Here is a 24,118-nt window from a genome sequence, read left to right as displayed (position 1 = left end):
TTGACATCGTAAAAGATGTTTCTGCATTTTGATGTCTTCCTCATGAGCCACATGCAACTACCAGGGCCATTAAACAGAGGACTGTATTAAATGCACACAGTGTGGTATAAGTGTTTTGATGACTATCTTTGTGTGCCACAAGAGCAGAAGGGCCCTCTGGTAACCATTTGTATTGTCATCTTTCCAGGGAAAGTTGTCAGAGAACCGCTGGCAGCAGCGCCGCATAGTCCTGAAAAATCCACGGGCTGGGTTGGGGCAATGCGATGTACTGTCTGTGGACTAGGGTTCGGGCATATAATGCAGTAGTGGTGGTCCTTCAAATGAGCCTGCGCTATGTACCCTTACTCATGTCACCCTGCCCCCTCCCCTGCTGCTAATCAGTCGTCTGTTGTTTACTATTTTGCAGAAGAAGATTTTGAGGCGTCACATCCTGCAGTCAAAGCTCCCACCTCGGCTGATTCTGTGGGGATGGACGATACAGATGTGAGCCACGCTGAGGAACCTCCAAGGGGGGGGGGGGGGGGGAGGAGGATGAAGAGACACAACCAATTGGTGGGGGGGGGGGAAACGCAGGCACCAACTCTTTTAGCTGCAGCCACTAGTTCTTCTGAGGAAGATGGAACATTCTTGGGCTTTCCCCTATCCATTCAACATTTATGCAAAGCGTGGAATTATGAGCTGCTGATGTAATGCTTTTGCAGTGGCGAAAGCTCCACGAGGCCTACCCTGTGGTGGTGGGGATGGTGTCATAGGTTGATTGCTAGGCTCCTCATCGTCCTCTTCCTCCCCTCTCTCCTGAGGAGGTCCTGCAATCCTCAGTTGCAAATCTTGTCCCCTCATGATGGCTAAGTTGTGTAACATGCAGCACACCACAATGAACTCAGAGATTTGCTGAGAGGAGTATTGTAGGCAGCCTCCAGAGCGGTCCAGGCATCGGAAGCATTGATTGAGCACTCCAATTGTCTTTTCGACGATGTGTGTGGCTATATGGCTGTCATTGTAGCAATGCTCGGCTTGTGTTTGAGGGTTCCGGAGGGGGTTCATGAGCCAGGTGGCAGGGCCATAACCTTTGGCCCCCAGCATCCAACTCTGGCCTTGTGGTTGATGCTCAAACAGGTATGAGACAGTGCTCTCACACAAGATGAAAGCATCATGGATGATCCTTGGATATTGGGTATTGACTGCCATGATGCACTGATTATGGTCGCAGACAATCTGTACGTTCAGGGAGTGGAATCCCTTTTGGATTTGGTAAACTTCTGGATCCTCTAAAGGTGCTTGCAGGGCGATGTGCGTACAGTCAATGGCAGCCTGTACCATGGGGAAGCCAGCAATTTGTGCAAAACCTATAGCCCTGTCATTCTGTGCCTCCCTGGTCATTGGTAACTTTATGAAGTCCATCCTGCGTGCGTACAGTGCAGTAGTCACCTGGCAAATGCAGCAATGTGTGGCCCGCTACGAGATGGAGCATATGTGCCCTGCTGATGCCCGAAAGGAGAGGCATATAAGGCAAGTGCTGCAGTCACCTTCACCTCCATGGGCAGTGCAGTCCTGTTCCTGCTTGTAGGCTGCAGGTCTGCCTTTATGAGCTGCCATATCTCTATCACCACCTCTTTTTGGAAGTGCAGCCTTCTAATACACTGTGCCTCAGGCAGGTGCAGGTATGAGCGCTGTTGCCTGTAAACTCGTTGGTGGGTAAGGCCTCCTCCCCATACGACTGAGAGCTCTTTGATTATGCTCAAAATGCTCTTGAATAAAGCCTTCATCCAGTTTTATACTGCATAGAAAAAGCAGCCAGCAATAATGGCAGAGATAGTATAACCCCCATTCTTTTAAATGTCCTTAAATAGCCTCAAAAACAAAGTATAAGCTCACAAAAAGCTCAATCTGTAAAACGCAGCCTTCCCTCCAAATCCTTTTATGCACTGAACTCTTGCTCCTTTTTTCAAGATGGCGGCGTTAGTGCTGGGTGCGAGTCCGACCTGGTATGGCTTGATTTTTTTCGACGGGCGATAAAAATGGCGATATCGGCGAATTTTCCAAAGCCAGCGATAGCGCAGCGTTGCATGACAAAAAAAACATTCGTGCGATAATATTTATTGGCGGCGCAAAGCCGCTGCCGAATTTTACAAAATGGCGCTAATTATTTTAGCTCCTTGAACTACTTTAGAAATGCTTCCTTAAATTATTAAATTATATCCCTCAGTGTAAGAAAATATATTACAGCAGCACTGCTTAACTAATCATAAAACGATAAACAAACCTACCCAGACTGTTCCTGCTCTTGGAGCAGCAAAATATGGCTTAAATCCAAGAAAACCAGCATCTACATAGTGAATTCCACTGAGTCCAAACCTGTAAAAGAATTATTAAGTTTGGTATGGATAGATCCTGAACTAACAATATAAGTGGTCTCAACAAATAATTTGACCCATGGTTCTCAGGATGTTAATGGCAGACAAACTAACTTCATCTATCTTCTGATTGCAATTATAGGTCAGATCATCATTTTGACTTCCCCAAAATCCAACAGTGCACTTCAAATGTTATACATCTTTCAGTACCTTTTTCCCTTCTCAGTCTAGCTAAATAAACTTAGAAATAAATACAGCAAGTTAACAAATACTGTACATAATGTTACCACTAAAATTATACATGGTCATTAAAAAGTTGAAACAGTATGCTCAATTTTATGTCGAGTCAGACAGCTATATTCATAACCAGAACAAGTAATTTGGCACAGCATGGCGTGACAAATCCTTCAAATGTTTATGCTTATTGTATGTAGTGTAATTTGCTGCTCGGGTATTGTAATGCAACATAAAAGGTTCTGAAAATGAAAACTTTTGAGCTTATCTAAGCCATAAATTATTTGCCCTTATCATCCACTTAGCACAATCACTATAACAACAACAACTTGTATTTATAGAGTCTTTAATGTAGCAAAACATCCCAACGCGCTTCACAGGAGCATTATCAAACAAAATTTGGCACCGAGGGTAGAAGATGGTAGGCCGGCCATCTTGGAATAGTCAAATCTAGAGGTAACAAAGGCGTGGATAAGGGTTTCAGCAGATGAGCTGAGGCACGGGCAGACTTGAGCGATGTTATGGAGGTGGAAATAGGCGGTCTTAATGATGATGTTGCAACTACATGTTTCGCAACTATTCAGTATATCTATTTACATAGCTTCTTATGGGTTAATTCATGATGAAGGTGCTTTTATTCTCATGCTCGATAGGCTCGAACGTTTGGGCCACCATTTGTTCATGGACTCCTATAGTTACATTGCTGAATCCAACTACACCAGTGACAGAATTGAATACCCAATTTTTCATGGGTCTGCATGTGTAAAATTATTAAGTATATTAAATCTGCAATACTCTTACATTAATGCACATTATTTAAACTGTAACAATCCCAAAATGAATTCTATGACTATGCAGACTTGGAGGCCCAAATAGGAAGAACTATATGGAGAGGGCATAAAAATAAAAACATTTTCCACTGCATATCTGCTAGTTCAGTTTGACTTTAAGCCTCCCAATGACAATTCTTGCTGGTCTCAATTCCCCTGAGATTAGCTATATTGACTCAAAGCAACTTTGCATTATTTAAAATCATAAAATATGTAAATACATGAATTCCACAAACTATGGTCCGTATTTCTTCAGAAAACCCTTATTTGGACCTCCTACACCACAAATACGTACATTTAGGAAGCCTTGACTTTAAAAGTTGAAACTACAATTAACTAGAAATAAATGAGGGTATTAATATCTACCCCCTATAGAATAATTATTACATAAGTCAACTTGTCACAGATTTAAATGTTCACCTAAAAAGCATTTAAAACTTACGCAGCATAGCAATTTTCCTGTGCCACCATAACTCCACACCAGGGCAGCAACCAAGCAACTTCAGTGTTCAAGTATCGCTTGATATCGTTGACAGGTTGATATGTTCTTCTGAGATCCCAGAACTTAATCTTCCTGTCAGGGCTAGCTGTCACTAAAAAATTGCTATCCGTAGACAATTTGGGAGAAACAAATTTAAATTAACCAGCATCAACAAAAACTTAAAATGTAATTTATAAATTACACACTGAAGCTGTGGTACTTAAATGGCATGTTATTAATTTAATTAATAATGAACAAAACTGCAGCTTTAATAATTTGTTAATCTTATTTTCATATTAGATTACTGTATTGAAACTACTAGTATTGCATTTACTGTTTCCATAGGTAAACTAGTGTTCTTTATGGACTGAAACAATATATCCTTGTACCTTTCTGGTTATGTATCAGAATTAGCACAGAATATCTACTATATGTTCCTGATCTCTGATACGTGGAAATATACCATGCTGTTAGATTATATAATTCAGACTTGAGCTACAAGTCAGACTTATTAATAGAATAATATTTTCACAAAAGCAAAAGTAAATCAGTAGATATCAGCACTTCAATTACACCAATATTTTAAATGGTTTCTGAAACAAAAGTAACAAAGTATTTTCATTCTTGAATCCTCTGGTATCCCTTCAATGAGTCCATGTGATTCTTACATGGAACACACCTCGTTCACACCAGTGATCTAGAAATATTATTAAAGCCAGAAAATTGGGAAAAAAATGACCAACAGCAGTATGCAGAAGCTATTCACTCATTAATAGGTCCCTGGTTGGAAAACTGTCAGTCAAGCCAGACAGGGAGGGTGATGGGCGGGGCTGGGGGTGATGCAATTAACACTATCTTGGAATTAATTTAAAGATCTGAGGATGTGCTACCATATCACATACAAAAAATTCAATTGTGCTTTTAAATAATTGACATGGTTTAATTTTTCTCTTAGTATTGCATCTATTTAACCACGTTTCGATGCACAGGAATATTCCCTCGATTCCTCCTTTATACTAAATACATTTTAAATACTTCTCTTAACATAGCGCCCATTTAGCATATACAGATCTGTTTATAAAATAAGGTTCAGCAATTCCATGTAAATTCTTTTTGTTTAAGATGAGACAATTGTATTCCGTCTATTGCAATATACACCCTTCTTGTCAATATGAAATTGTATACATTATAAAAACAGAAAAATGATTATTCTATAGACTGATAAAAACTTTGGGTTCAGATGATGTTTATAAACCATTTGAGCTCCACAGTTTTTGATCATCTAAATCCCTTGATTACAATATTGCCTTATAATTTCTGTGACAAATGCTGAGCCCACCCTGTTGTAAATTATGAAATTGCAGTGATACGACTTTTTTCTTAATGGCTTATGAAAATGTATTTTAGATGTATGCTATCTCTGGGAACAGAGGAGGCAAGTAGGCACCAATTCCTTGGTGTACAAACATGGGTGTCAGTGCTCATTAGCATGAAATGTTAGCATCACCCCCAGCCCCGCCCATCTCCCGCCCTGTCTTGCTTGACTGACAGTTTTCCAACCAGGGGCCTATTAATGAGTGAATAGCTTCTGCATACTGCTGTTGGTCATTTTTTCCCCAATTTTCTGGCTTTAATAATATTTCTAGATCACTGGTGTGAACGAGGTGTGTTCCATGTAAGAATCACATGGACTCAGTTGAGGGACACCAGAGGATTCAAGAATGAAAATACTTTGTTACTTTTGTTTCAGAAACAGTTTAAAATATTGGTGTAATTGAAGTGCTGATATCTACTGATTTACTTTTGCTTTTGTGAAAATGTTATTCTATTAATAAGTCTGACTTGTAGCTCAAGTCTGAATTATATAATCTAACAGCATGGTATATTTCCACGTATCAGAGATCAGGAACATATAGTAGATATTCTGTGCTAATTCTGATACATAACTATAAAGGTACAAGGATATATTGTTTCAGTCCATAAAGAACACTAGTTTACCTATGGAAACGGTAGATGCCATTAGCAAAAAGAAAGTTGGGAACTCTAATTTACTGAGAAGAAAATTGGGAGATATTGACTAAAACTCACCATATACTGCAAGCTTCAACAATTTTAAATTTTTTTTAAATCAGTGATTTATAACTAGTTGAGTGTCATGGTCTAATTTCTTTACCATAAGAAATCAAATCTTGAAGAATTGAAAGCAAAACTGTTTTCTCGATTCCAAATATAAATGCTCACTACTCAGCTACAAATCTGAAAGCTTGAGAGGCGGAACAATTCACTTCATTAACTATAAATCAACGAATGTTCCTTTCTGAAATACAACACATATATATCTGCACTAAAATCATATCTTTTTCACAGCCAAATGCACTATACTATATAAAAACCAGCAGAATAAATCTCATTTATTCGCAGAAGTGTTGAAAAACTGTGGCATTTGCAAGTTGGTTAGTGGTACACTACAGTAGCAGTCTAATATGCTGAAATGATTATGGTAAGATGAGAGGTTGTGTCAGATTCCCATATAACTTAAACTTCCATCTGATCATAACACCGAGCAAGGGCAAGAAGCTTCATAGAAGGAAGGAAGGGCAAACGGAAGGCAAGTTACAAGGGATACACCAGTAGTTATGTTAGTGGACTGGTAATCCAGAAGCCTGATCTAATCAGTGAAAGCGAGTTCAAATCCCACCTTGGCAGTTTGAGAATTTGAATCAAGTTTTTTTTTTAAAAAGTAAAAAGCTGGTGTTAATTAAAGTGATCATGAAGCTGTTGGATTGTTGTAAAAACCCAACTGCTTCATTAATGTCCTTTACAATAACAAGAACTTATATTTATATAGCACCTTTAATGAAATAAAATGCCCCAAAGATGCTTCCTAGGAGTGTTATGAAACAAAATTTGATACCAAGTCACATAAGGAAATATTAAGGCAGGTGACTAAAAGCTTGGTCAATGAGATAGGTTTTAACGAGCGTCTTAAAGGAAGAGAGCAGTGTAGCGAGGCAGAGAGGCTTACAGAGGGAATTCCAGAGCTTAGGGCCCAGGCAGCTGAAGGCACTGCCACAAATGGTGGATCGTTGAAAATTGGAGATGTGCAAGAGGCCAGAATTCGAGGAGCGCAGGAGGCTTGTCGGGCTGGAGGAGCTTACAGAGATAGAGAGGGGCGAGACCATGGAGGGATTTGAAAACAAGGATGAGAATTTTAAAATTGAAGAGCCAATGTAGGCCAGCGAGTACAGGGGTGATGGGAGAACGGGACTTGGCGTGAGTTAAGATTATGGGCAGCAGAGTTTTCGATGAGCTCAAGTTTACGGAGAGTACAAGGTGGGTGGCCAGTCAGGAGAGCATTGGCATAGTCGAGTCTTGAAGTAACAAAGGCATCAGTGAGCTGAGGTAGGGGCCAGGATGATCGATGTTACGGAGGTGGAAGTAGGCAGTCTTGGCAATGGACTCATATGGGATCGGAAGCTCATCTCAAGGTCAAATGGGATGGCAATGTTGTGAATGGTCCGGTTCAGCAGTGGTCAGGGAAAGGGAAAGGGATGGAGTTAGTGGCTCTGGAAGGAATCTTGCTGTTCTTAACCTGTCTGGGCTATATGTGACTAAGCCACTAACGTGATTGCCTCTTAACTACCCTCTGAAGGCCGAGCAAGCTACTCAAATTGTATCAAACCGCTACCAGCAGTTCATGAAGACCCACCACCACCTTCCAATGGCAACTAAGGATCGACAATAATCACCAACCTGCAGCCCGAGAATGACTTTTTAAAAAAAACTTCCATTATATTTTGCTGCTCCTATAAACCAGAACAACAGCAAGATTGACAGAGGCTTCAGATTAAGTCAACTAGTGGTAGCACTCTTGCCTCTGAGTCAGAAGGTTGTGGGTTCAGGCCCCAAATCCAGAATTTGAGCACATGATCTAGGTTCACATTTCCACTGCAGTACTGAGGGAGTGCTGCATTGTTGGAGATCCTGGCTTTCAGATGAGATGTTAAACCACGGCTGCCAGTTAGGTAATGATCCCACAGCATTTTGTCAAAGAAGAGCTGGGGAGTTATCCCGATGTCCTGACTAACATTTATCCTTCAACCAAGCACCAAAAACAAATTATCTGGTCATGTATCTCATTGCTGTGTGTGGAACTTTGCTGTGTGCAAACTGGCTGTTGCACTTGCCCACACAACTCCTCAAAAGTAATTAATTGACTGAAGTACTTTGGATTTTGCAGAGGATGTGAAAGGCGCTACAGATTAGCAAGTTGTTTCTTCTTTCTTAAATACCTGCCCCACAGTCAAAAAATCCTGAGAGAAAGGAAAGGAACATACAAAATCGAGTAGGGAGAATAAGACAACACAATGAAGCCACAACAATTATAGGAGAATATGACTTTCTTTGGGAATTAAAAAATAGTGGTATAGAATTCATGCTCACAAATGAACAGAATCTGACTGTATGCATATTAACCATCAAAAATGCACACACCAAGCAATTTTTAAAGAGAAACACCACTGTGAAGGAGGGAATGGAAGAATGATTGCTCTCAATATAAACTCCCTTTTTAATTAATAATATCCCAAGTCACTGTCTAGGTTCACACAGAAAGAACAGAAATTTACATACAAGAATGGTAAAGACTACAAGGTCCATCCAGCACGACCCATATCGTCATGATACAATTGAGCATCATGATCCCCATCACCCCACACCCACCAGCAACCACATGATGTCCTGGGAAAGTTCAGGGGGAAAATAAATCTGGAAAACTCCTCTCCAACCCCGAAGCTGATCAAAACGAGTCCCAGGAAACCAGTGATCATGAGACACATTGACCAATGCTCCATCTACTTTTTTTAAGATGCAATATTGGCCATAGTCAGAAACTCATCCAGTTCTCTTATGAACTCTTGCAGTGAATCTATAAATCACTGCACTAGCTTGCAATTTGTTCCAGAGGTTTGTGAAAAGAAAAACTTCCCGACATCTAATCGGTTTCCATAACGCATATGCACGTCCCTGGTTTCTCCCCAGCTGAGGGTGAAGTGTTTGTAAAGGTGTGGCTACCAAGAGTGGAACACAAAAACAAGCAGTAATCCAGTTGCACAGGCTGAAGGGTACAAGCTAGGAAATATGAGTGGAGGTGATTTCTCAGCTAGGATATGGTAAAATTGTGGAGCAATTGAAAACAATCATCTTGAAGTCAATGTGCTGGTGTCAAGGAGCCAACAGACCTTGGGGAGGACAGGGTTGAGGAGTATGTGGGACTTTGTGCCGGAGAGGACTTGGGCTGCAGAGTTATGGAGTAACTGGAGTTTGTTAAAGGGTGCAGGCTATCAAAGAGACCACTGGGGAGAAAGCAATGCTGAAGGCGATGAAACCATCATATTGCATTTCAGTTGTAGAGGGAGAGGTAGATGACCAATCCTCAACAGTTGGAAAAACACAGTCTCGGTGCCTGACGGGATGTGGGGTAGCAAGGTCAGCTCAGCATGTGAGGTTGCACATCACCTGGTTCAGCATGAGAAAGCCAGCTAGAAGACTGATGAGGCACACAGGTGTTTTTGGGAACAGAAATGGATAACTTTGCTCCCGACATTGAGCTGAAAGAAACTTTGGCTCATTGACGATTTGATGTTGAACTCGCTGTCAGTTATTGCAACAATAAATTTGGAGTCGAAGTTGGCAGGTAGAGCTGAATGTCATCAGCATACATGTGAAAGCTAACTCTGTAGCGACATGAATCACTGCCATCGGGAGAAAAGGGCAGCGAAACATTGAGTGGGAAGGGGTAGAATGGATTTGATATCATGGAGCGCACTGTAATGATGCAGTTTTTGATTCCTATCACTGGTGGTTGCTGATGCATTTATATAAATCATTAGCAGGCTCTAGTACCAGTGAAGGAGTACTATAACGATGCAACACAAAATGGACCAACACTGCCTGCAAAATGTTTCAGGTTTGTTTTCTCTTCAAACTTTTTGTATTAAGTTGAAGAATATGGGCCACAATTCAGAGGCAGATGGTTATTGCAATCTGTAAAAGTAGAATGCTGTAAACTGTAGCTGTGTTGGTGAGAAACATACAGAATGAGTGCTGATATGGAGAAAAAAGGAATCAATCTGCTATTTGTTTTTGGTGCAGACACTGCTGTATTTTGGCTCAGTAAGTGACAATTCTACCAAATGCTGTTCATATGTGCATTGCAACATATGGGGAGAAAATGTGACAAAATGGTTTTACTCTCTAAATATGCCTCTTTTCACAGACCACATGGAAATTGCACACTGCTATATAAACATAGCCAATGAACTTGCTGTCTGAGTGTTTCCAGCATTTTCTATTTTTATTTCACATTTCCAGCATCCACAGTATTTTGCTTTTGTCAATTAACTTGGTGTATTGGCTTATGGAGTAATTTTCAAAAATTATATTTGAGAAACACAAGGGTTTTTAGTTTTGTGTTCATTTTATATCAAGCATGTCTGTTCTGGGAAATATTACATTTCTATTTTTTCTACTAGGTGTCTGTATCTGCCTCATGCTCTACTTGACTGGGGTGTGCCATGTGCAGAACAAAGCTCTGCCCTGACAATGTGTCTTCAATCTTTGTTACACTCAAATGTAATCTACCATGGTTGCACTGTTTTTGCCAAGGGAGTATTGTATAGCCCGAGGAACTGTTGAAGCAAATATGTCTTATTTAATGCACGCCATCATACTAATGCTGTAAAGTAATGCAGTGCTTGTGAGCCTTAACTTGCAATACCATAAGAACATAAGAAATAGGAGCAGGAGTAGGCCATTTGGCCCCTCGAGCCGGCTCCGCCATTCAGTAAGATCATGGCTGATAAAAGGCCGAAAAAAGGCCCAGCGGGAGCTCGAGAGTCAGCGGCAGTTGGCGAGAGGTGGGAGCAGTGTCAGAGCGGCCTATAAAAGGCCCAGCGGGAGCTCGAGAGTCAGCGGCAGTTGGCGAGAGGTGGGAGCAGTGTCGGAGCGGCCTATAAAAGGCCCAGCGGGAGCTCGAGAGTCAGCGGCAGTTGGCGAGAGGTGGGAGCAGTGTCGGAGCGGCCTATAAAAGGCCCAGCGGGAGCTCGAGAGTCAGCGGCAGTTGGCGAGAGGTGGGAGCAGTGTCGGAGCGGCCTATAAAAGGCGTACCAGTGCAGCTACAGCGGGAGAGAAAGCAAAAAAGAAGTAGAAAGGAATCAAAAGGTGACGTCACAGCCAATGGGGTAAGTGATTGGCTGGTGTTTGGTGAGTAGCTTTTCTTTTTATTTTTATATCAGTAAGTAAACTGTAACATTGTTATTACCAATTTAAGGGTATCTAAGGGTTAAGGCATGGCAGGAGAGCTCGGTCACGTGATATGCTCCTCCTGTGCCATGTGGGAACTCAGGGACGCTTCCGGTGTCCCTGACGACTACGTGTGTAAGAAGTGTATCCGCCTCCATCTCCTGACGGACCGTGTTGCGGAATTGGAGCTGAGAGTGGATTCACTCTGGAGCATCCACGATGCTGAGAATGACATAAGTGGCACGTGTAGTGAGTTGGTCTTACCGCATGAGAAGGATCCACAGCCAGCTAGGGAATGGAAGACCAGCAGGAAGAGTAGTACAAAGAAGGTAGTGCAGGGGTCCTATCTGGTCATCCCCCTGCAAAACAGATACACTGTTTTGAGTGTTGTTGAGGGAGATGACTCATTAGGGGAGAGCAACAGCAGCCAAGTTCATGGCACCGTGGCTGGCTCTGTTGTACAGGAGGGCATAAAAAAAAAAAAGAGTGGGAGAGCAATAGTGATAGGGGATTCAATCATAAGGGGAATAGATAGGCGTTTCTGCGGCTGCAATCGAGACTCCAGGATGGTATGTTGCCTCCCTGGTGCAAGGGTCAAGGATGTCTCCGAGCGAGTGCAGGACATTCTGAAAAGGGAGGGAGAACAGCCAGCTGTCGTGGTGCACATTGGTACCAACGACATAGGTAAAAAAAAAAAGGGATAAGGTCCTACGAGACGAATTTAAGGAGCTAGGAGTTAAATTAAAAAGTAGGACCTCAAAAGTAGTAATCTCGGGATTGCTACCAGTGCCACGTGCTAGTCAGAGTAGAAGTTGCAGGATAGCACAGATGAATACGTGGCTTGAGCAGTGGTGCAGCAGGGAGGGATTCAAATTCGTGGGGCATTGGAACAGGTTCTGGGGGAGGTAGGACCAGTACAAACCGGACGGTCTGCACTTGGGCAGGAATGGAACCAATGTCCTAGGGGGAGTGTTTGCTAGTGCTGCTGGTGAGGAGTTAAACTAATATGGCAGGGGGATGGGAACCAATACAGGGAGACAGAGGGAAACAAAAAGGAGACAAAAACAAAAGACAGAAAAGAGACGAGTAAAAGTGGAGGGCAGAGAAACAAAAGGCAAGAAACAAAAAGGGCCACTGAATATAAAAGAGCTGCAGGAGGGGTAAAAACTAAAAACCATGGTTTAAAAACTAGGATGAAAACACTCTACCTAAATGCACGCAGCATTCGAAATAAAGTAAATGAGTTGACGGCACAAATCATTACAAATGGGTATGATTTGGTGGCCATTACAGAAACATGGTTGCAAGGTGGCCAAGACTGGGAATTAAACATACAGGGGTATCTGACGATTCAGAAAGATAGGCAGGAAGGGAAGGGAGGTGGGGTAGCTAATAAGGGATGATATCAGGGCAGTTGTGAGGGATGATATTGGCTCCAATGAACAAAATGTTGAATCATTGTGGGTGGAGATTAGAGATAGTAAGGGGAAAAAGTCACTGGTCGGCGTAGTTTATAGGCCCCCAAATAATAACTTCATGGTGGGGCGGGCAATAATCAAGGGAATAATGGAGGCATGTGAAAAAGGAACGGCAGTAGTTATGGGGGATTTTAACCTACATATCGATTGGTCAAATCAAATCACAGGAGGTAGCCTGGAGGAGGAATTCATAGAATGCATACGGGATTGTTTCTTAGAACAATATGTAACAGAGCCTACAAGGGGGCAAGCCATTTTGGATCTGGTCCTGTGTAACGAGACAGGAAAAATAAACGATCTCCTCGTAAAAGATCCTCTCGGAATGAGTGATCACAATATGGTTGAATTTGTAATACAGATTGAGGATGAGGAAGTTGTGTCAGAAACGAGCGTACTATGCTTAAACAAAGGGGACTACAGTGGGATGAGGGCAGAGTTGGCTAAAGTAGACTGGAAACAAGGACTAAACGGTGGCACAATTGAGGAACAGTGGAGGACTTTTAAGGAGCTCTTTCATAATGCGCAACAAAAATATATTCCAGTGAAAAAGAAGGGCGGCAAGAGAAGAGATAACCAGCCGTGGATAACCAAGGAAATAAAGGAAAGTATCAAATCAAAGACCAATGCGTATAAGGTGGCCAAGGTTAGTGGGAAACTAGAGGATTGGGAAAATTTTAAGCAACAGCAAAGAATGACTAAAAAAGCAATAAAGAAAGGGAAGATAGATTACGAAGGTAAACTTGCGCAAAACATAAAAACAGATAGTAAAAGCTTTTACAGATATATAAAACGGAAAAGAGTGACTAAAGTAAATGTTGGTCCCTTAGAAGATGAAAAGGGGGATTTAATAATGGGAAATGTGGAAATGGCTGAGACCTTAAACAATTATTTTGCTTCCGTCTTCACAGTGGAAGACACAAAAACCATGCCAAAAATTGCTGGTCATAGGAATGTGGGAAGGGAGGACCTTGAGATGATCACGGTCACTAGGGAGGTCGTGCTGGACAGGCTAATGGGATTGAAGGTAGACAAGTCCCCTGGTCCTGATGAAATGCATCCCAGGGTATTAAAAGAGATGGCGGAAGTTATAGCAGATGCATTTGTTATAATCTACCAAAATTCTCTGGACGCTGGGGAGGTACCAGCGGATTGGAGAGCAGCTAATGTAACGCCTCTGTATAAAAAAGGGGGCAGGCAAAAGGCAGGTAACTATAGGCCGGTTAGTTTAACATCTGTAGTGGGGTAAATGCTTGAAACTATTAAGGAAGAAATAGCAGGACATCTGGATAGGAATAGTGCAATCAAGCAGACGCAGCATGGATTCATGAAAGGGAAATCATGTTTAACTAACTTACTGGAATTCTTTGAGGATATAACGAGCATGGTGGATAGAGGTGTACCGATGGATGTGGTATATTTAGATTTCCAAAAGGCATTCGATAAGGTGCCACACAAAAGGTTACTGCAGAAGATAAAGGTACGCGGAGTCAGAGGAAATGTATTAGCATGGATAGAGAATTGGCTGGCGAACAGAAAGCAGAGAGTCGGGATCAATGGGTCCTTTTCCAGTTGGAAATCAGTGGTTAGTGGTGTGCCACAGGGATCAGTACTGGGACCACAACTGTTTACAATATACATAGATGACCTAGAAGAGGGGACAGAGTGTAGTACAACAAAATTTGCAGATGACACTAAGATTAGTGGGAAAGCGGGTTGTGTAGAGGACTGAGAGGCGCTGCAAGGAGATTTGGATAGGTTAAGCGAATGGGCTAAGGTTTGGCAGATGGAATACAATGTCGGAAAGTGTGAGGTCATCCATCTTGGGAAAAAAAAAACAGTAAAAGGGAATATTATTTGAATGGGGAGAAATTACAACATGCTGTGGTGCAGAGGGACCTGGGGGTCCTTGTGCATGAATCCCAAAAGGTTAGTTTGCAGGTGCAGCAGGTAATCAGGAAGGCAAATGGAATGTTGGCCTTCATTGCGAAAGGGATGGAGTACAAAAGCAGGGAGGTGTTGCTGCAACTGTATAAGGTATTGGTAAGGCCGCACCTGGAGTACTGCGTGCAGTTTTGGTCACCTTACTTAAGGAAGGATATACTAGCTTTGGAAGGGGTACAGAGGCGATTCACGAAGCTGATTCGAGTAATGAGGGCGTTACCTTATGATGATAGATTGAGTAGACTGGGTCTTTACTCCTTGGAGTTCAGAAGGATGAGGAGTGATCTTATAGAAACATTTAAAATCATGAAAGGGATAGACAAGATAGAGGCAGAGAGGTTGTTTCCATTGGTGGGGGAGACTAGAACTAGGGGGCACAGCCTCAAAATACGGAGGAGCCAATTTAAAACCGAGTTGAGAAGGAATTTCTTCTCTCAGAGGGTTGTGAATCTGTGGAATTCTCTGCCCAAGGAAGCAGTTGAGGCTGGCTCATTGAATGTTTTCAAGTCAAAGATAGATAGATTTTTAAGCAATAAGAGAATTAAGGGTTACGGGGAGAGGGCGGGTAAGTGGAGCTGAGTCCACGACCAGATCAGCCATGATCTTATTGAATGGCGGAGCAGGCTCGAGGGGCTCGATGGCCTACTCCTGTTCCTAATTCTTATGTTCTTATGTTCTGATCTGATCCTGGCCTCAATTCCATTTCCCTGCCTGCTCCCCATAACCCTCGACTCCCTTATCATTCAAAAATCTGTCTATCTCTACCTTAAATATATTCAATGACCCTGCCTCCACAGTTCCCTGGGGTAGGGAATTCCAAAAGTTCACAACCCTCAGAAGAAATTCCTCCTCATCTCTGTTTTAAATGGGCGGCCCCTTATTCTGAAGCTATGCCTCCTAGTTCTAGATTCCCCCATGAGGGGAAACATCCTCTCTGCATCTACCCTGTCAAGCCCCCTCATTATCTTATATGTTTCAATAAGATCACCTCTCACTCTTCTAAACTCCAATGAGTATAGGCCCAACCTTTCTTCAAATGACAACCCCATCACTCAGGAATCAACCTCGTGAACCTTCTCTGAACTGCCTCCAATGTAAGTATATCCTTCCTTAAATAAGGAGACTGTGTGCAGTATTCCAGGTGTGGTCTTTCCAACGCCCTGTACAGTTGGAGCAGGACTTCTCTGCTTTTATACTCTATCCCCCCCCTTGCAATAAAGGCCAACATTCCATTTGCCTTCCTGATCACTTGCTGTACCTGCATGCTAACGTTTTGTGTTTCATGTACAAGATCCCCCAGATCCCTCTGTACTGCAGTATTTTGTAATCTCGCCCCATTTAAATAGTAATTTGCTTTTTTAATTTTTCCTACCAAAGTGGATAACCTCACATTTTCCCACATTACACTCCATCTGCCAAATTTTTGCCCACTCACTTAGCCTACCTATTTCCCTTCGTAGATTCTTTATGGCCGCCACACAACTTGTTTTCCCACCTATCTTTGTATCAGCAAATTTGGCTACGTTACACTCGGTCCCTTCATCCAAGTCATTAATATAGATTGTAAATAGTTGAGGCCCTAGCACTGATCCCTGTGGCACCACACTAGTTACAGTTTGACAACCTGAAAATGACCCATTTATCCCGACTATGTTTTCTGTTAGCCAATCTTCAATCCATGCTAATATATTACCCCCAACCCCATTAGCTCTTATCTTGTGCAGTAACCTTTTATGTGGCACCTTATCGAATGCTTTCTGGAAATCAATATACACATCTACTGGTCCCCCTTTATATACCCCGTTCTTTACATCCTCAAAGAACTCCAGCAAATTTGTCAAACATGATTTCCCTTTCATAAAACCATGCTGACTCTGCTTGACTGCAGTATGATTTTCTAAATGTCCTGCTACCATTTCCTTAATGATGGACTCCAGCATTTTCCCACTGACAGATGTTAGGATAACTGATCCATAGTTTCCTGCTTTCTGTCTCCCTTCTTTCTTAAATAGGGGCATTACATTTACGGTTTTCCAGTCCGCTGGAGCCTCTCCAGAATCCAGGGAATTTTGGTAGATTACAACCAATGCATCCATCTCTTTTAAGACCTTAGGATGCAGGCCATCAGGTCCAGGGGACTTGTCCACCTTTAGTCCCATTAGTTTGCCTAGTGACAGTGATTGATTTAAGTCCACCCCTGCGCCCGCCCCCCCCCCCCCCCCCAACTAGCTCCTTGATCATCAATTATTGGGATGTTTTCAGTGTCTTCTACCGTAAAGACCAATAAAAAATATTTGTTCAAAGTCTCCGCCATTTCCCTCTTACCCATTATTAACTCCCCAGTCTCATCCTCTAAGGGACAAACGTTTACTTTAGCTCCTAGCTTCCTTTTTATATACCTGTAGAAGCTCTGACTGTCTGTTTATATTTTTCTTGTTAATTTGCTCTCATATGCTATTTTCTCCGCCTTTATCATTTTTTTTAGTCGTCCTTTGCTGGTTTCTAAAAAATTTCCAATCTTCTGGCCTTCCACTATTCTTCGCAACATTGTATGTTGAATGGGAGGCAGTGACTAGTGGAGTGCCACAGGGCTCAGTGCTGGGACCCCAGCTCTTTACAATATACATTAATGATTTGGATGCAGGAATTGAGTGTAATATCTCCAGGTTTGCAGATGACACTAAACTGTGAGCTGTGAGGAGGATGCCAAGAGGCTGCAGGGTGATTTGGACAGGTTAGGTGAATGGGCAAATGCATGGCAGATGCAGTATAATGTGGCTAAATATGTGAGGTTTGCCACTTTGGTGGCAAAAACACGAAGGCAGAATATTATCTGAATGGTGGCAGATTAGGAAAAGGGGAGGTGCAACGAGACCTGGGTGTCATGGTTCATCAGTCATTGAAAGTTGACATACAGGTACAGCAGACGGTGAAGGCGGCAAATGTTGGCTTTCATAGCTAGGGGATTTGAGTATAGGAGCAGGGAGGTCTTACTGCAGTTGTACAGGGCCTTGGTGAGGTCTCACCTGGAATAGTGTGTTCAGTTTTGGTCTCCTAATCTGAGGAAGGACGTTCTTGCTCTTGAGGGAGTGCAGTGAAGGTTCACGAGACTGATTCCAGGGATGACTGGACTGACATATGAGGAGAGACTGGATCGACTGGGCCTTTATACACTGGAGTTTAGAAGGATGAGAGGGGATCTAATAGAAACGTATAAGATTCTGACAGGACGGGACAGGTTAGATGCGGGAAGAATGTTCCCGATGTTGGGGAAGTCCAGAACCGGGGACAGTCTTAGGATAAGGGGTAGGCCATTTAGGACTGAGATAAGGAGAAACTTCTTCACTCAGAGAGTTGTTAACCTGTGGAATTCCCTGCCGCAGAGAGTTGTTGATGCCAGTTCATTGGATATATTCAAGAGGGAGTTAGATATGGCCCTTACGGCTAAAGGGATCAAGGGGTATGGAGAGAAAGCGTGAAAGGGGTACTGAGGTGAATGATCAGCCATGATCATATTGAATGGTGGTGCAGGTTCGAAGGGCCGAATGGCCTACTCCTGCACCTATTTTCTATGTTTCTATGTATGCTTTTGTTTTCAATTTGATACCATCCCTTACTTCCTTAGTTAGCCACAGATGGTTCATCCTTCTCAGAGTCTTTCTTTTTCACTGGAATATACCTTTGCTGAGAGTTATGAAATATCTCCTTAAATTTTTGCCACTGCTTTTCTACAGTCTTAGCCTTTAATATATTTCCCCAGTCCACTTTAACCAACTCTGCCTTCATACCTTTGTAATTACCTTTATTTTTCAGGACACTAGTTTGAGACCTAGCTTTCTCACCCTCAAATTGAATTTGAAATTCTACCATGCTATACTATGATCACTCTTCCCAAGAGGATCCTTCACTACGAGGTCATTAATTAATCCAGACAATGTCTGACGTAGCTTCAAATCTACACTCTAGTGAGCAGCATGCTTCCACAGGGGGGGCGGGGGGGACAGGGGGACAGGACATAAAAGCAACAGAAGGAGAAATACGTCTCTTGTCATTGTTACCTGTTGACTCAGAACAACTGATTCAAACAACAGAAATAAATGGATTGCACACTAGAAAAAATGATAATGTAATTTCTGTTTCAAACAGGATTAAAAGTTGTTTTTTCACATGGATTAATTTCCTACCAGTGGGCTTTACTCCAAGCAATGGCTTTGACAGCATGGTCATGTGCAACAAAGGAATGGAAAGGATAGATCTTCAAAGTTCCATCTCCTTGTTGGACTCGTAACAATAATGATTTTGTATTCAGATTCCAGAGAGCAACTGTACCTAATTTGAGAAAATAATTTGAAAAAAATAGTTATATACATTCTTCTAAAATATTAGAAGCGTAAATAATACAAGCTTACTTATATCAGTTACAGTTGATGGTGTGAGTTGCTGCATGTTGGTAGTCTCAGGTTTGCGCTTCTAATAATCCACAAAGCTAGTGCCCTGGCCAATATTTATCCCTCAATCAACATAACAAAAAAAACCCAGATTATCTGGTCATTATCACATTGCTGTTTGTGCGCAAATTGGCTGCTGCGTTTCCTACATTACAACAATGACTGCATTCCAAAAATACTTCATTGACTGTAAAGCACTTTGAGACGTCCGGTGGTCATGAAAGGCACGATATAAATCTAAGTCTTTCTTTCTTTTATCATGGTCAGGTCATTGTAAGGGACTGGCAGCTCATTACCACATGAAGGAAAGGATTAAGACAATGAAGCCGATTATGTGAACCTGGCTATGCTGTCTTTGTGATGTTGACCTTGCTAGGTAAAGTTATGAACATAATTTTATGGTGCACTAGTATGTAGTGCATAATATACTGGAAGCACTGGGGCTGAAATTTAAGGAATTAGCAGTCTGTAAAGGATGAGATGGGAATAGCAAGAGTGAACAGGAAAGGGCCGAGCAGGGAAATTTTAAATATATACAGCATATTACTATATTAGTTCCCGCCCCCCCTCCCCGCCCGCCTACAGCATCTGTCCCAAACGCTTACGGACTGAACACCCCTCCAGCGTGATCCCACCACCAAACATATCTTCCTCTCCCTGCTCAGCATTCCGAAAGGACCGTTCCCTCTGCGACACCCTGGTGCATTCTGCAATCACCCCCAGCACACCCTCCCCTTCCTGTGCAAGCACAAGAGATGCAACACCTGCCCTTTTACCTCCTCCCTTCCCACTGTCCATGGCCCCAAACACTCCTCCTAGGTGAAACAGCGATTTACCTGTACGGTTTTCAATTTAGTATACTGTATTTGCTGCTCACGATGTGGTCTCCTCTACATTGGGGAGACCAAACGCAGATTGGGTGACCGCTTTGCAGAACACCTTTGTTCAATCCGTCAGCGTGACCCCGAGCTTCCAATCGCCTGTCTCTTAATTCTCCACTCCACCCCCGCTGACCTCTCTGTCCTCAGCCTCCTACACTGTTCCAATGAAGCTCAACGAAAGCTCGATGAACAGCACCTCATCTTTCGTTTAGGCACTTTACAGGCTTCGAGATTCAACAATTTCAGACCATAACCTCTACCCATATTTTTTTTCTCTTTCCTCCTTTTTTTTTTTAAATACTCCCCCACCCCCACCACTTTTTTTTTTCTCCTTCCCATGGTAGCTGGGGATGATTCCGCCATTCACACCTTATCTAGACTCATCTTTTTTTTCCTAACTTCTGCCATTACCATCTCAATTCGGTCCATCCCCCCTTTTGTCTCTTAATTCTCTCCCGCCTTCCATTCTATCACAGGGCTTCCCTTTTGTTCTTTCCTCCCCTCCCCTGTATTTCCTTAAGAATTTGTTACAACTTTTCCAGTTCTGACGAAGGGTCACAGACCTGAAATGTTAACTCTTTCTCTCCACAGATGCTGCCTGACCTGCTGAGATTTCCAGCATTTTCTGTTTTTATTTCATATTCCAGCATCCACAGTATCTTGCTTTTGTGTTGTGGAAGCCAATGTAGGTCAGCTAGCACAGGGGTGCTAGGTAAGTGCAACATGGTGCGGGTAACAATATGGACAGCAGATTTTGGATGAGCTCAAGTTTATGGAAGTAAGAAGACTTGAGGCTGTCCAGGAGCACATGGGAATAGTCGAGTCTGGAGATTACAAAAGCATGGATGAAGATTTTCAGCAGCAGATGAGCTGAGGCAGGGATCAGTAATACTACGGAAGTGGAAGTAGGCGGTCTTTGCGATGGAGAGTTTGGATCAAATAGGACGCCGATGTTGTGAACAGTCTGGCTCAGCCTAAGACAGTGGCCAGGGAGATGGATGGAATTCATGGCGTGGGAACGGACTTCGTGATGGGAGCCAAAGACAATGGTTTTGGTCTTTCCAATGTTTAACTGGAGAAAATTGCGGCTCATTCGAGACTCAATGTCAGACAAGAAGGCTGACAATGCAGGCGTCGAGAGGTGGTGGTGAAATAGAGCTGGGGGTTGTCAGCATACATGTGGAACCTGACATCATGTCTTTGGTTGAGCTCTCGGAGGGGCAATCTGTAGATGAGAAAGAGGAGAGGGACAAGAATAGATACTTAGGCAACTTCAGAGTCCAAGTTTGACCTCTGTATGTGTTGGACTTTAATGAGAGTCATTTCACTCGATGCTCAGAATGTATATTGAAGCTAGGTTCCTTCTCACCAAATCGCCAGACCTCGACATAATGGGCATCTTAATAGTTTAACTGCTAATCAATGTAACCTGATGTTCCTTGTCTGAATTTACAAAAGGAACAGGAGATAACCTGGACATCCCAGAGAGTTAATGTGACCTTGCTAATGTATTCGTTTCGGTGCCTCCATTGTTACATAAGAAAGAACATAATAGATGCAGGAGTCGGCCATTTGGCCCCTCGAGCCTACTCCGCCATTTAATAAGATCATGGCTGATCTGATCATGGACTCAGCTCCAGTTCCCTGCCCTCTCCCCATAACCCTTTATTCCCTTATCGCTCAAAAATCTGTCTATCTCCGCCTTAAATATATTCAATGACCCAGCCTCTACAGCTCTTTGGGGCAGAGAATTCCATAGATTTACAACCCTCTCAAAGAAAGTTCTCCTCATCTCAGTTTTAAATGGGCAGCCCCTTATTCTGAGACTATGCCCCTTAGTTTTAGTTTCCCCTATGAGTGGAAATATCCTCTCTGCATCCACCTCGTCGAGCCCCCCTCATTATCTTATATGTTTCGATAAGATCACCTCTCATTCTTCTGAACTCCAATGAGTATAGGCCCAACCTATCTTCATAATTCAACCCCCTCATCTCCGGAATCAACCTAGTGAACCTTCTCTATATAGCCTCCAATGCAAGTATATCCTTCTTTAAATATGGAGACCAAAACTGTACGCAGTACTCTAGGTGTGGCCTCACCAGTACCCTGTTCAGTTGTAGCAGGACTTCTCTGCTTTTATACTCCATCCCCTTTGCAATGAAAGGCCAACATTCTATTTGCCTTCCTGATTACTGGTTGTACCTGCCTACTAACTTTTTGTGTTTCATGCACAAGGACCCCTCAATTGTAAGGGGAATAGATAGGCATTTCTGCGGCCGCAACCGAGACTCCAGGATGGTATGTTGCCTCCCTGGTGCAAGGGTCAAGGATGTCTCGGAGCGGGTGCAGGACATTCTAAAAAGGGAGGGAGAACAGCCAGTTGTCGTGGTGCACATTGGTACCAACGACATAGGTAAAAAAACGGGATGAGGTCCTACGAAACGAATTTAAGGAGCTAGGAGCTAAATTAAAAAGTAGGACCTCAAAAGTAGTAATCTCGGGATTGCTACCAGTGCCACGTGCTAGTCAGAGTAGGAATCGCAGGATAGCGCAGATGAATACGTGGCTTGAGCAGTGGTGCAGCAGGGAGGGATTCAAATTCCTGGGGCATTGGAACCGGTTCTGGGGGAGGTGGGACCAGTACAAACCAGACGGTCTGCACCTGGGCAGGACCGGAACCAATGTCCTAGGGGGAGTGTTTGCTAGTGCTGTTGGGGAGGAGTTAAACTAATATGGCAGGGGGATGGGAACCAATGCAGGGAGACAGAGGGAAACAAAAAGGAGACAAAAGCAAAAGACAGAAAGGAGATGAGGAAAAGTGGAGGGCAGAGAAACCCAAGGCAAAGAACAAAAAGGGCCACTGTACAGCAAAATTCTAAAAGGACAAAGGGTGTTAAAAAAACAAGCCTGAAGGCTTTGTGTCTTAATGCAAGGAGTATCCATAATAAGGTGGATGAATTAACTGTGCAAATAGATGTTAACAAATATGATGTGATTGGGATTACAGAGACGTGGCTCCAGGATGATCAGGGCTGGGAACTCAACATCCAGGGGTATTCAACATTCAGGAAGGATAGAATAAAAGGAAAAGGAGGTGGGGTAGCTTTGCTGGTTAAGGAGGAGATTAATGCAATAGTTAGGAAGGACATTAGCTTGGATGATGTGGAATCTATATGGGTAGAGCTGCAGAACACCAAAGGGCAAAAAAACATTAGTGGGAGTTGTGTACAGACCTCCAAACAGTAGTAGTGATGTTGGGGAGGGCATCAAACAGGAAATTAGGGGTGCATGCAATAAAGGTGCAGCAGTTATAATGGGTGACTTTAATATGCACATAGATTGGGCTAACCAAACTGGAAGCAATACGGTGGAGGAGGATTTCCTGGAGTGCATAAGGGATGATTTGAGAGACCAATATGTCGAGGAACCAACTAGGGGGGAGGCCATCTTAGACTGGGTCTTGTGTAATGAGAGAGGATTAATTAGCAATCTCGTTGTGCGAGGCCCCTTGGGGAAGAGTGACCATAATATGGTGGAATTCTGCATTAGGATGGAGAATGAAACAGTTAATTCAGAGACCATGGTCCAGAACTTAAAGAAGGGTAACTTTGAAGGTATGAGGCGTGAATTGGCTAGGATGGATTGGCGAATGATACTTAAGGGGTTGACTGTGGATGGGCAATGGCAGACATTTAGAGACCGCATGGATGAACTACAACAATTGTACATTCCTGTCTGGCGTAAAAATAAAAAAAGGAAGGTGGCTCAACCGTGGCTATCAAGGGAAATCAGGGATAGTATTAAAGCCAAGGAAGTGGCACACAAATTGGCCAGAAATAGCAACGAACCCGGGGACTGGGAGAAATTTAGAACTCAGCAGAGGAGGACAAAGGGTTTGATTAGGGCAGGGAAAATGGAGTACGAGAAGAAGTTTGCAGGGAACATTAAGACGGATTGCAAAAGTTTCTATAGATATGTAAAGAGAAAAAGGTTAGTAAAGACAAACGTAGGTCCCCTGCAGTCAGAATCAGGGGAAGTCATAACGGGGAACAAAGAAATGGCGGACCAATTGAACAAGTACTTCACTAAGGAGGACACAAACAACCTTCCGGATATAAAAGGGGTCAGAGGGTCTAGTAAGGAGGAGGAACTGAGGGAAATCCTTATTA

The 24,118-nt window shown here is 42.9% G+C and overlaps 1 protein-coding gene across 3 annotated transcripts in view; it reads right to left on the bottom strand.

Annotated features, from left to right (window-relative positions):
• The window catches only part of gtf3c2 (general transcription factor IIIC, polypeptide 2, beta), a 163,802-nt gene that overhangs the window by 41,809 nt on the left and 97,875 nt on the right, over positions 1-24,118 (bottom strand). For all 3 annotated transcript variants that reach the window (XR_011593856.1, XR_011593855.1, XM_070885142.1), the window contains exons 12-14: positions 18,805-18,949; positions 3,861-4,022; positions 2,268-2,355 (exon numbers count right to left, since the gene is read on the bottom strand). Coding sequence is in view for 1 of the 3 variants with exons in the window: in XM_070885142.1 (XP_070741243.1) it covers positions 2,268-2,355; positions 3,861-4,022; positions 18,805-18,949 (395 nt within the window). In the remaining 2 variants the exon portion in view is untranslated. The remainder of the gene's footprint in view (positions 1-2,267; positions 2,356-3,860; positions 4,023-18,804; positions 18,950-24,118) is intronic.

Source organism: Pristiophorus japonicus, chromosome 7 (genome assembly GCF_044704955.1).
Source record: "Pristiophorus japonicus isolate sPriJap1 chromosome 7, sPriJap1.hap1, whole genome shotgun sequence".
NCBI lineage: Eukaryota > Metazoa > Chordata > Chondrichthyes > Pristiophoridae > Pristiophorus > Pristiophorus japonicus.
The sequence above is the reverse complement of the archived record's forward strand: the minus strand, read 5'-3'. Positions and strand labels throughout refer to the sequence as shown.